Source organism: Amphiura filiformis, chromosome 16, assembly GCF_039555335.1.
Source record: "Amphiura filiformis chromosome 16, Afil_fr2py, whole genome shotgun sequence".
Lineage (NCBI taxonomy): Eukaryota > Metazoa > Echinodermata > Ophiuroidea > Amphilepidida > Amphiuridae > Amphiura > Amphiura filiformis.
The window spans coordinates 14,137,021-14,149,709 of record NC_092643.1 but is presented as its reverse complement, the minus strand read 5'-3'; the positions used below and the strand labels follow the sequence as shown (position 1 = coordinate 14,149,709).

At 37.3% G+C, this 12,689-nt stretch overlaps 1 protein-coding gene and 1 non-coding gene across 2 annotated transcripts; one reads left to right on the top strand and one right to left on the bottom strand.

Annotated features, from left to right (window-relative positions):
- Positions 1 to 1,205: 1,205 nt before the first annotated feature.
- Trnai-uau (transfer RNA isoleucine (anticodon UAU)) lies at positions 1,206 to 1,278 on the bottom strand. The gene has a single exon. It is a non-coding gene; the product is annotated as a tRNA-Ile (tRNA).
- Positions 1,279 to 8,219: 6,941 nt separating this feature from the next.
- On the top strand, positions 8,220 to 12,073 carry LOC140135604 (transcription factor MafB-like). The gene is given in 2 exon segments (XM_072157147.1): positions 8,220 to 9,221; positions 9,224 to 12,073. Coding segments are annotated over 2 exon segments (1,050 nt in total). The 5' UTR covers positions 8,220 to 8,911; the 3' UTR covers positions 9,964 to 12,073.
- The last annotated feature ends 616 nt before the right edge of the window (positions 12,074 to 12,689 follow it).

Here is a 12,689-nt window from a genome sequence, read left to right as displayed (position 1 = left end):
CTACTTGATATATGCGCTGTTCGTATGCGTGCATCCCATGTGGTGTGATGCGCTTAATCGCCCTAAGTGATATATAGGCACGGTTTAGCTGGCCAGCGAAGCCCAAGACCCGTGGCAAAGTGTCGCTGACCCAGTGCTTGGCATGTGAGGGGTCCCGGGTTTGAATCCCACCCAGAGCAAACAACTTCTTTCTTTGTTTTCTCTCTTTATTCCTTCATCCTTTGTTTTCTCTCTTTATTCCTTCATCCTTTCCCTTTCCGTCGCCAAAAAGCCCTCAGGCGGTTAGGGTTAGAGCAACAGAGCCCAAAAGTAGTTTTACCAGCATCCAGCCTGATTAAATTAATTGCATGAAAGATGTACAGGCATTTGTATGATGAGGATGATTTCACTCAGTCATTGGGTTCAATAGACTTTGATGTGTCGCCAAGTTGATTATCATTGATATAGATTAGATGGAAAGGTTTCAGTGTACTCTAATGAATAAGGATATATTACATGTAATTGTATAACTATTCTGTGAACAAAAAGTATCTGCACTTAAAGCCATAATGTGTGATTTGCTTCACAGCGACGCCCACAATTTTAGTCGGATTTCTACTTTTTGCATAATTATAATGCCCAGTGGTATACTAAAATACCACGTAAAAGACTAAGCCTGAAGTGCTTTAATAACAGTAAAATTTTACTTTTTGTATTAAAACCGGGTCAACCCGGTTTTATTCAGAGTTCAACGATCGAGTACTTGCTAACATGTACCATGGATGTCAGCTTGTATGTACACACATCAAGCGTGATGCTCCATGCAGTTACATGTAATACGATCGGCGAGCGACTAGTACACGCATTGTAGGCATTGGAATGAATCGCAATTTTCTTTGTTATACCTCATTTGTTTGGCTCTAAATTAAAAGGGGATAATGTGATCAGTGAAAACAAACATTTAAATAAGAATCTATTCTTTATGCAAATCACACATTATTGCTTTAAGCAATATCTTACAGATACTAAACCTAAATTACCAAATAAGGTTGTCTTTCATATTTTGACACCTCATTCCGCAAAATTATTGGCTTGATTCGATTTGATTTTAATTTTGCTGTTGCTTTGCAAAGTGAGATAATAAACAATTTCATGATTAATGTAAAATTTGCTACTGCTTTGCAAATTGATAACAATTTGACTTTATTATTACTTCTTCAATTCCTCTGACCATCCAGGATTTGAACCTGGGACCTCCGGCTTATAAGTCCGATGCTCTACCAACTGAGCTAATGATCAGGTGAGGAAAAAGAAAAGCAGATTTAACACAATAACAAAACCAGCAACAACATAAACCACCCTAAACACACACACCCCCATCAGGGATTGAGTTAGTGCGCAAGTGCGATCGCACACTTGTCTGAGTGCGATTTATAGCACAGCCCGCCTTAACATTTCCATAAGTCCGATTTGTAGCATGCTAGCTGTTATTTTCAAAACTCAACCCCTGACAAACCCCACTCTGAATCACAAAATATAAGTCATCCATACACTTCATCCTGAAAAAAGCTCAAAAGCATAATTTTGGAAGTTTTGCTGAAATTTATGCCAGGCTGACTCAAAACTCAAGTTTGGTTTGCCTAGCAACAGAGGCGGATTTAGGGGGGCACCCCCCCCCCCCATTTTTGCAGAACGGTGCCTGACTGGTTTTGATTTTTTTGTTTTTTCAATTTTCAAAAACTCCCATGCCATGCCACCGGCTGGAAATCTAATGGTGCGCCCCTAAGTATGAACTTAATTAAACAGTTTGAGTGGCCTGTGTATTGATAGATATGAGTGAAATCGCTGATGACAGCATGATTTCATAATCAATACTTGCTATTTATTTAATTGGAAATACTATTTACCATCAGCTGCCTACATATAGGTTATGCATATAACCATAGATTTTACCATGAAACACATTGTGAAAAATAATGTTATTTAAAAATCTGTTAAGAACCTCAAAACCAATATCAGATATATTTGTACTTATTTTGAATGTGCTTTTTATTCAAAACTTGATTGAACAGAAACTTGATTAAAATTTTATCCCATTTACTCAATTCAAAACCTGTTGTTTACATTTAACATCAGAGCAGAGAAAGGGTAACATTGTTATTATTGGTTGTGCAACTATTAATTATTTTGCTCATTTTCCATGTTATTGGCAAGCTGTAAAGGACCACCCCATTTATGACAATAGGGATGAACTAATGTGGTGACAGAGAGTGATAGCACCCGGATAGTATGGGGATGGGGAAAATCCTCTATCTTTCCCCCAGTCACTATACTGAAGAAATTCAGGAAATTTGCAACTTTTTAAGGTAAAAACTGTGAAGTGTCATTCAAATCGTCATTTGGTATTCTTTAAATGAAAAATTTGGCAAAAAAACGAAAAAAAAAAACCCCAAAACATAAAAAAAACCAGCAGTATTGACGAAGTTGTAGACAATTTATACTGTCAGTATATAAATTACAGATTCATGTAAATTTTGTCTTAAATAAATCTTATACCACTGGTTACCACTGGTTACATAATGTTTATGTACCAAAAATTTCTCGCAGATTATTTCGATTAGCAAAAATATTGCCAAATTTGAATTTTGTTCTGGTATACCAGAACGAAATTACAACTGTGGCCTATGGAGCAGTGTAATAAACATAATCATGTATAACTCGCAAACGCAAAATCAGAATCAACTGACATTTCGGGAATAAGCTTTTTTCATGGATATCTGCTGAAAATGTCATAAAAAAGAGGATGCTAGGATCACAAAATCCTCCTTTAAATACATTTAGTTAATGAGCAAAAAATGAGCATTTTGCATATTTTCAATGTTTACACAAGTTCCAACTTGAACCTAATTATAATTGGAGTCAGCAAAATATTATTTGTAGGATAACAGCAATTTCGAATTTAGTATCGTAATTTAGAGCTCCACTGTTATTAAAGGGGTACTACACCCCTGTGGTAAATTTGTGACTATTTTTGCATTTTTCTCAAAAAATAATAACACACTGGTAACAAAAGTTATGTAGATTATTGGGGCAAGGATCCCAATTACTACACTGAAATTTCAGTGACTCAAGACAAGCGGTTCAGTATTTATGATCGGAAATGAGGTACATCCTAGCGGTACCTAATTTCTTACCATAAATAACAAACCACTTGTCTTGGGTCACTGAAATTCCCGTGTAGTAATTTGATTCCTTGCCCTATAATATACATAACTTTTGTTACCACTGTGTTATTAGTTTTTGAGAAAAATGCAAAATAATAGACACACATTTATCGAGGGGTACCCCCCTTAAAGGAGGATTTTGTAATCCTAGCATCCTCTTTTTATAACATTTGTCAGTAGATATCCACGAAACAAGCTTGTTCCCAAAATTTGAGTTGATTCTGATTTTGCGTTTTCGAGTTACGCATGATTATATGTATACACTGCTCCATAGGCCACTGTTGTAATTTTGTTCTGGTATAAAAGAACAAAAATTCAAATTTGACGATACTTTTGCTAAACGAATTAATCTGCAAGAAATTTTTGGTTTTGGTACCCTCAATATTTTTCAAAATTCTGTTTTTTACATGATTATATTGTATATATGATTATATGATTATATTGTATATATATATAACATACCCTGCAAATTTAATTATTAGATGGAAATATTAGTCAAACGCATACGCGATGTTCATAACATAGTACGTACATGGCGTGCTGGACGGTTATATACATATAAAGTCGCGAGACTCGCAACCGATGACATGCATTGGTGACATCAGTGCTGGTAGTAAATTCCAATTTTCTTTGCTTTAACTCAGTTTTTCAGCTCAAAATTAAAAGGTGACATAGTCGACAGTAAAAGCTAACATTTTATGGAAAAGAAATACTAATCTATTTTTATGGAATTGTTACAATATGGCTTTAATACTCTGGACTACCATACGAGGCTAGCTGAGGCTGCAATCATTAACTGACTCACCCATTATTATACAATTAACAACATACTGTGTAATATGCATCTGTTTATGGAGGTTTAAAACCCATTAAAATACCCTGTTCATTTGGTCATGCATTGCACATTCTTCACGCAATTATTACTCATGTAGAACAGAGATATTTCTCTATTTGTATCAGTCTACTGACTATTGTCATTGTCAATAAGGTAATTAAGGAAATAATCTGCTAAGATTGCAGCATGCCGCCTGCTAAAGGTTATTGGGAAGTTAACATTGGAAATTAGGAAGAAATACACAGAAAAGTAAACAAAATGCAGTATATTAATGGGGTATGAAGAATATAAATAGCCCCGAATGACAATTTGTCAAAAAGTTTCACAATGAATGTGTATACATGTACCTAAATTACTTATATGTTTGAAAATAGTTGTAATCAATAATGATTACTGTTTTGTTTTTCTTATGATGCCCTACCACCCAGGCCTACCACCATATACACAGTGTCCCTAAAATATTAACTGTATTTTTGGCAAGCTTCAAAATAAGCAGCAGATCTGGACCAGGAGCCACACATTTGGAAAAAGCAGCTCCTGGTCTTGAGATTATCTAGTGAACCAGGAGGCTGTTTAAAAGAGCTAAGAGTCATTTAAATTTAAATTGTACCCATTAAATACAAAACTGCTTTAACTACCAGGCTCTATTTTAAAAAAAATGTAGAGTCTGGTTCATATGATTTTGGTGTGGACCAGGAGCCAAAATGTTATGACCATTGGAAAATGGCTCCTAGATGCCTGGTTATTTCGAAGCTTGATTGTTGGATCATATCCCGGATCATATACACAGTGTCCAAAAAAGAACTGTATTGCCAGTGGAAACTTTTTTTGGATATCTTCATCAAACATGAAGTAGAACATACTCTATGCAATAGCACAATCAAACAGCATGAGAAAAGTTTTTAAACTCTAGTATCCACATACATAAATGACAGCCAGTGGGAAATAAAATCACTGACCATCCAGGATTTGAACCTGTGACCTATACCGACTGAGCTAATGAGTCAGATGGAGAAGAGCAGTGATGTTATCTATAGGCCTTCAGTTCAATACCTGCCCTCTATCCAAGGAGCTTCATTCCAAAATCATATTCGAAAAAATAAAGTTAAACTATGTGCAAATTAATTAAATATGAGAAAGGTTTTTAATGCAAGCATAAGTATCCATACATGCATAAATGTCAGACAATGAAAAAAAAATCACTGACCATCCAGGATTTGAACCTGGGACCTTGGGATCACTGGACCGATGCTCTACCAACTGAGCCAATGAGTCAGAAGGAAAAGAGTGCTCAGTAATAAAAGAATAAAGCAGCTTTTAGGATATATTGGAGCGATTGCCGAATAGGGTGCAACTCTGCTAGTCTTATTACAAAACTACCCAACCCTAAACCATAACCCTAAACTAGGACTGGACACAAGTCTAGCAAGTTGCGCCCTATTCTGATTGTACCGATATACTTTTCAATTTTGAAAATGATTTGCTATGTTTTTGAAATATAAGAATTTTATGAGGGAGCGATTGCCGAATAGGGTGCAACTCTACCAGCTTTATTACAAGACTGCCCTACCCCAACCCTAAACCCTAACCCTAAACTCTGTAAACGAGGACTGGACTCAAGTCTAGCAAGTCCCCCCCCCCCCTATTCGGTAATTGTACCTTTATGAGAATATCTCATTTTCAATCTGTTCCAAAGATACAAATTGATGATTCGATGGTCTATCTGGAGTACCAACAACCACAGATCCTGGAACGTGCAACAACTGAGCATGAGGCATCAATTGTCATGATGTTGAATATAAAATTTATAGTTTGTGTGACTCTTAAAAATGAGGTGTAATTTGCAAATTGTTATAAATCAAGAATGGGAGCAGTCAAGTGTTGAGAAATAAAACAGCCCTATCACATACTTTTGTACACCCTGTATCACGTTTTGCCATGTTTGGTACAAACATACACATCTTGCACTGAACCATCATATTTTTAGTTTAATATTATTATGGAATTAATCTAATTACGGTATTAAAATGTTCTGAGAGTAGAAACTTTGATGAATAATCAATTAAGCAATACCTGTGCTGTGAGATAAGTGTTTTAAGTAAATAAGGCCCTTCACAATTGATTCCGAGTTTACTGTTCAAGATTTTTAAAATAGGATGAGGTGACTTTTAATCATTAATTATCTATTATTTTCTTTATTTAGCATTAGTTATCACAACCAATTATCAACCCGTTTTGACTGGAGCCGGCATTTAATTATTTTATTACTATGCTTATTTTTACACATAGTATAAGGCGCAGTTATGCTGTTGGTTTATTCATCATTATTGTTGATATGATTCATGCAAGTAAAAGTCATTAAAAGCAATTTTAAACTAAGGACAAAATGCAAAATATCAATAAAATAATTAAATATTTTGCAATTTGCAATTTTGGACACAGGCGTTTGCCCGGGGGCGTTTGACAGTTAACTAAGAATTGATTGTGAAGAGCCTAATCCAGTATGGCGTTATTTGGGGAGAGGGTGTCACACCCATGGTACAAAAACTTCCAACAAGTCATCACCCCGGCATGATAGTTTGAAAACCATGTAAAAGGTGCAACTGCACTCATCATTTGCTCATGGTAATCAGAGTGACTGAGTGACCATCCAGTGATTTTCCTGTCGAAGTCGATTATTAGGTAATCATGGGAAATGGGAAACGGCACACAAGTGGGAACTCTAGAAACCACATTTTTGTCTCCGACTGATAAGCATGATATAAGAATAGATATAAAGTGTGCCACACAGGAAAAAATGTTACATGAAAATTCCTTTTATAACCAATACAAATAGTTGTGCAAGTGAGGTCAAGGGCAGATTGTTGTTGACTAGCAACAGACTTACAAGTGTCAAGATTAATTGTGTTAATTTGGTGGTCAGTGTGGTGGTCAGAGGAGATAATTAGAAATAGTACACAAGTATATCCAGGGCAGGGTGCATTTCAGGTCCAAGGTTATTAAAGTCCTGGTGATCAATGAAGGGCATGTCAGGGTCAAGACTATCATCCATCCTCCTGTTTCCATACAAGATGTAAAATTATAATCAACTCTGCATCCCTGGTGTTCACATTAGGAGAGTCTGGTTATTATGTGTCTCCAATAACACTTGACATCTAGCATACTTTATTAATAAGGGGATCATCAATTGTCTAGCCCTTGGTCTCAGTCCAACCACAGATATATTGCCATTTGCCAAACAACCTGCTCTTGTTGTTTTACAACCTCACCCCTCTTCTAATGAGTTACATACAATGATCTTTTCCCAATACTCGTTTTATTTAGGCCTATATCGTGGGACTGTTCTGTAGTGAAAATAAAGGTTTGCTAGTCCGAAAAAATAAAGAAAAGACTATCGAAGAAGGGGGGGGGGTGGTAGTTTCCATGCATAGAAAAAAGTGACTGCTCTAATTGGAACATGACCCTGTGATGTGTGACCCACCATATATATCTAAACACATACACCATGTAGACCAGTAGACTCAACCTCTTTAATCCACATTTTTCCATTATATACAGTGGCGTGTCCAGGGGGGGCTTTGGGTGCTGAAGCCCCCCGCACTTTGTTAAAAATCATGTAAAATCAGCCGTTTTTTGGCGATTTCAGCCATCAAGCCCCCCGCATAAATCTGTAAAAGGGGCTGAGCCCCCCGCAGGAAAAGATCCTGGACACGCCGGTGATATAGCTGTTGGATCAGAACAGGATTGGTGGATTTTCCATGGTCAGAGGGATGATAAATTAAAATGGTCTACCCTATGAGAAGTCATTCTCCCTGTGGGCCTTTTTTGCAAACTTTTTAATAGCCCATTTTCGTCAAAGCTCCCCCCTAGAAATTTGCCTCTCCCCCCTGAAAAAGTCCTGGCTATGCCACTGACTACCCCAAGAACTACCCCCCCTTTGGACAGCAGTGGTAGCCAGGAGGGGAAAGATTTACAAAATAACCAATAAAATTAAATCCCATTTGGTCTTCTGTTGTTTTCATGAAGTCACTTAGTTATTTGACTTTCAGATGAAGACAATTGGCCAAAATGGATGTACATGTAATATTATTATTATTAAATTTATTAAAACTGTTTATTGACTCATAAAGTTAAGTACATGTATTTAAGTGTTGAAAAGTTAGTTCAGAGTATCATCCCAAATGCAAAACCTTTCACCATCAAAACTAATTAATCCACTCGAATTGTGAAACATATGTTTATTTAATTACGTTAAAATTCAGCTCCCCAGGAGTTGTCCCTTTAATCACATCACCGTGCGCAATCACTTGTTATGTTAATAATAGCTGAACGCTGATTGGTTACAAGTGATACCAAGGCCGCTAAATATAGCACTGACTGGAGTCGTGGTACGATGGTTTCCCAGTCTTATGCACACTGTTTGTGTACCAGATGAACAACTGGGAATACGCACGACACTGGTATCAGTGATTGCACCACAGCTGTGGTTGTTGTAAACTGTCTCTCAAGGCCTACGCACGTACCTTCGACGGCCTGCTCCTCCGTTTGACCGTCGAATGGCTACACCCAAGAGGATTGGGGACAGGCCTATCGTCTCAAATTCGTGATCTGCTTCAAGTGGTCTGATCTCGCCTGCCCCCAACGCACACACAAGTGCGTTCGGAACCTCACCCCCTACAAGGGTATAGTGGTGTAAAACTGAACTGGTATCGAACATTACCTTCAGTTTACAACCGGGTGGATCAGCGTACGGCTGAATGGCTCATGCTTGACGATCTGCAGACGCCAAAACATAGATAGAGACTTTTTTGCAACCACGAACTGAAAAACTTTTTAATCTTCTGGGTAGAGTAGTTTTTAATGAGCGAGCGAGATGGCCGACACTACTACGGATGTATTTGCCGACGCTTTGGATAGCTGTAGTGTGGCTCTTGCCATGGAGTATATCAATGATTTTGATCTTTTACCTCTGGAAGTAAAACAAGAGGATGATACAGAGCAGGGAGGAGAAGAGGAAGCGGCGGCTATTGTGCAGATGGCCACCTGTCACTTACTGCAGCAGCAACAGCAACCCCAGCTGATAATGCAGCACCAAGTCCGGGAGCAACGTCTAAGCAGCAGCAACTGCGGTAGCAGTACGGGATACCTGACTCCAATGGTTGAGTCCCCGTGCACTAGTCTACCCCTTCACCGAATCTTCCCTGTCATGATGTAGCGCCCAGTCCCGAGGAGCGCAAACCTGATCTAGAGGAACTCTATTGGCTTTCAAGTACAGTGAATATGGAAGGTTTGAATCTACATCTGATGTCCCCTGGCAGCGTGCCCAGTAGTGCAAGCGATGATCCAGGGGATGTATGGACTGATGATTCGCCTGATGGAACAGATGACTACAATGACTACCCTGATGATGATGATGATGAAGATGATGATGATGATGATGATCAATCGGATGCGCTGAGTGATGTTGCCCTGACAATTGACGACTGCACGGAAGATGGAAGTAACAGTTCAGAAATGTCAGGTGCTCCGCTCAACTCATCAGATGAACAACCAGACACTAAACGTACTAAAACTAAAAAGAACATCAACAAAATATTTACGGATCGTGAACTTGTTACAGTGAGCGTTAGAGAGCTCAATCGACGACTTCGCGGTTTTAAAAAGGAAGAAATTATGAGATTGAAACAAAAACGACGAACTTTGAAAAATCGTGGATACGCGCAAAGTTGTCGCACTAAACGGCTGCGTCAAAGATTGGATTTAGAACATGAACAATTGGCTTTGAGATCTGAACTTTCTCGGGTTAAATATGAACTTCAGCGTGTGCAGAAAGAGCGCGATCATTTCAAGAAACAACTGGAAGTAGCGATGCGACATCATGGAAGTTTACCGAGCAGTCCAACATCGCCAGAATTCTACATGTGAAGTGCAAGTATCAATCTTATGTATACGACAAAATATGACGACCAAGTTTGACCGACGTTTGTCTCAACCAAGCCACGGATTTTTCAAGGTTTACTTTTGTTTATTGCAAGAAATGTGTATCATTTTGTAATTTTCTATTCAAACATCACTGGAATTAGCCTAATTGCTTGCCATTTTTGTTGTGTAAATTTCCAATTTCTAAAGTTATATCATCCAAAAGTTACGAATCACATAACCACCACCACCCAAAAAGTGCAATTACTACAAGTTACGACATGCTGTCAAATTTGAGAAAATTCTGGAATTTGATCTTTGCGTTCCAGTTGAGTGAATAACTTCAGGGGATTCCCGATTGTTATCTATTGTCATTTTGTATTGGGTCAACAAGCAGCGATAAATAACTGGTTGCAGTATTATACATGTACCTGTACCGTGAAACTATAGACACGCCCCATAGTTGATGCACGGTTATACCACTTGTCCACTACCACAAATGTAAAGTATAATTATAGGCCCTATATACAATTTTTGTAGATTGTAAAAATTATTTTTTTATCATTAATACCTCCCCCAGCTGTTCTGGTTTTCATGTAAAACTATTAGTAGGATGACCTTTCCAATTTAAACAAAATTTATTTTTATACCAAATTGTTCAAATATCAAATCAAATAAGTTGTTTCAAAGTAAATATTTTTTGTTGGCCAGTTATTAAAAAATACCAAATGGAAATGCTGATGAATCGGGGCGATAATCTCCTGTTTGATAAAGTAATTTATTCAACCATTCTTCAATTCAACCATAATTCAATTTGCCATTTATGCAAGGTTACACTAAATTACAAAATGAGTGATTGCTACAAAATGTACTAATATATAGCATAGATTTATATCTCTGTTTATAGTGACATTAATGTATGAAACCATAGACGAAACTGAGCAATGTTGAAAAAAAATATGTTGCTCACTATAAATATTGAAATCCAAATTTTTATATGTGTCCACATGCTTGTGCATGATAGCAATGAAATATATATTTTATGTTGGGTATTGCACAACATTGAAATCATAAAATTTGAAAACTTCGAAAGAAAGGTAGTGGGTCCGAGTCTCATGCCCTTATTTTGCAGTTTGGTCGTGCGCCAGTGCATTATTTTAGTTCTGATATTACTCTAAAGAAGACTTTTTATGTTTGGCAAGTATTTAATGTAATAAAAGTCTACAGTCATATGCAATTGCCAAATTTTCTCAGTTTTCAGGGTGCTATATTAAATTTGCAGTTTTGCACCAGGCCGTGGTCATTTCCAAAGAGCAAAGGATAATATGTTGTAAAAATTTGCTTTTGAAAGAGATATCACAAGATGATGCACAAACTAATAAGTATCATGTAAAAAACAATGTGTGTAATCATAATTCTACTATATACATGAAGCAGTATTTAATAACTAGGCCTACATGGTGAAGCATATTGATTAGAAAAAATCCCAAATTGAACTTTCATGCTTGTAGCAATGTGCCAACCGCCCACATGTGTCAAATCCACAACATATGGCGCATATTCCAGTGATGTTTGTATATGATATAAAAAAATTTACGCAAACGGAAGTATTGCAAGGTGATAATTTCCTGAATTAGTATTGTATGTATATGCAACGTCGATATTATGTGAAGCTATGCCAACTATGTAAGTTTTATTTATTTTTTTAAAACAAAAGAATAAAAATAAAAACCTGAGATTTTCAATGAAGTTGCTAGATATAATTATGTTGAGCCAAGGAACATGTTATTCTGTATTTTGTTCCAAAAGAACTCATTTTTGTCCTACAAAGAGCATAAAATACTCCATATCTGTCATGAAGATATGATTTATTTGGTCCAATTTATAGACAAAATAAGACCTATTTGAATGTGATTTGTACTAATTTGCTAAATTACAGCATTATTTTTCCAACAAGTGTCTACATGTATATTATAACATGTCCTTGGTTTATCAAATTACTTGTATAAATGGCAGCTTCTTTGACCTCGGTTTTTATTATTTAATGGTGCTAACTACCTTTGTAACAATGGAATAGTCCACTAAAGAAGGACCTGTTGATATGGTACTCAATAAGTGAGAACTAGAGCGGTTCTCGACTTGCGCGGTTCTCGACGCAAAGCGTCGGCCGCAATGCCTCCACCTTGACGCGTATCATTTTAACTGGTGCAATTTCACTAGGAACTGGCCATCTCTAGATGACAGTGTAGGTTTTTAGAAAAAGTGTAACAAATGAAAGATCCTTGACCCATTTTGTCTCATGCCCATATGACAGTTTTAAGTTATTTGACCTCAGATGACTCCTGGGTGACCCCTGATGACCCCGAAAAGACCGTCCAAAAATGTGACTCTTAAATGTGGACTGTACCCACCAAGTCTCATGCCCATATGACAGTTTTAAGTTATTTGACCTCCGATGACCCCTGGGTGACCCCGGATGACCCCCAAAAGACCGTCCAAAAATTTGACTCTAAATGTTGACTGTACCCACCAAGTTTCATGCCCATATGACAGTTTTAAGTTATTTGACCTCAGATGACCCCTGGGTGACCCCGGATGACCCCAAAATGACCCTCAAAAATTTGGTTCTAAATGTTTACAGTACCCACCAAGTTTCATGCCCATACGACGTTTTTTGCCAATTTGACCTCAGATGACCCCTAGATGACCTTGGGTGACCTTGACCCACTAAC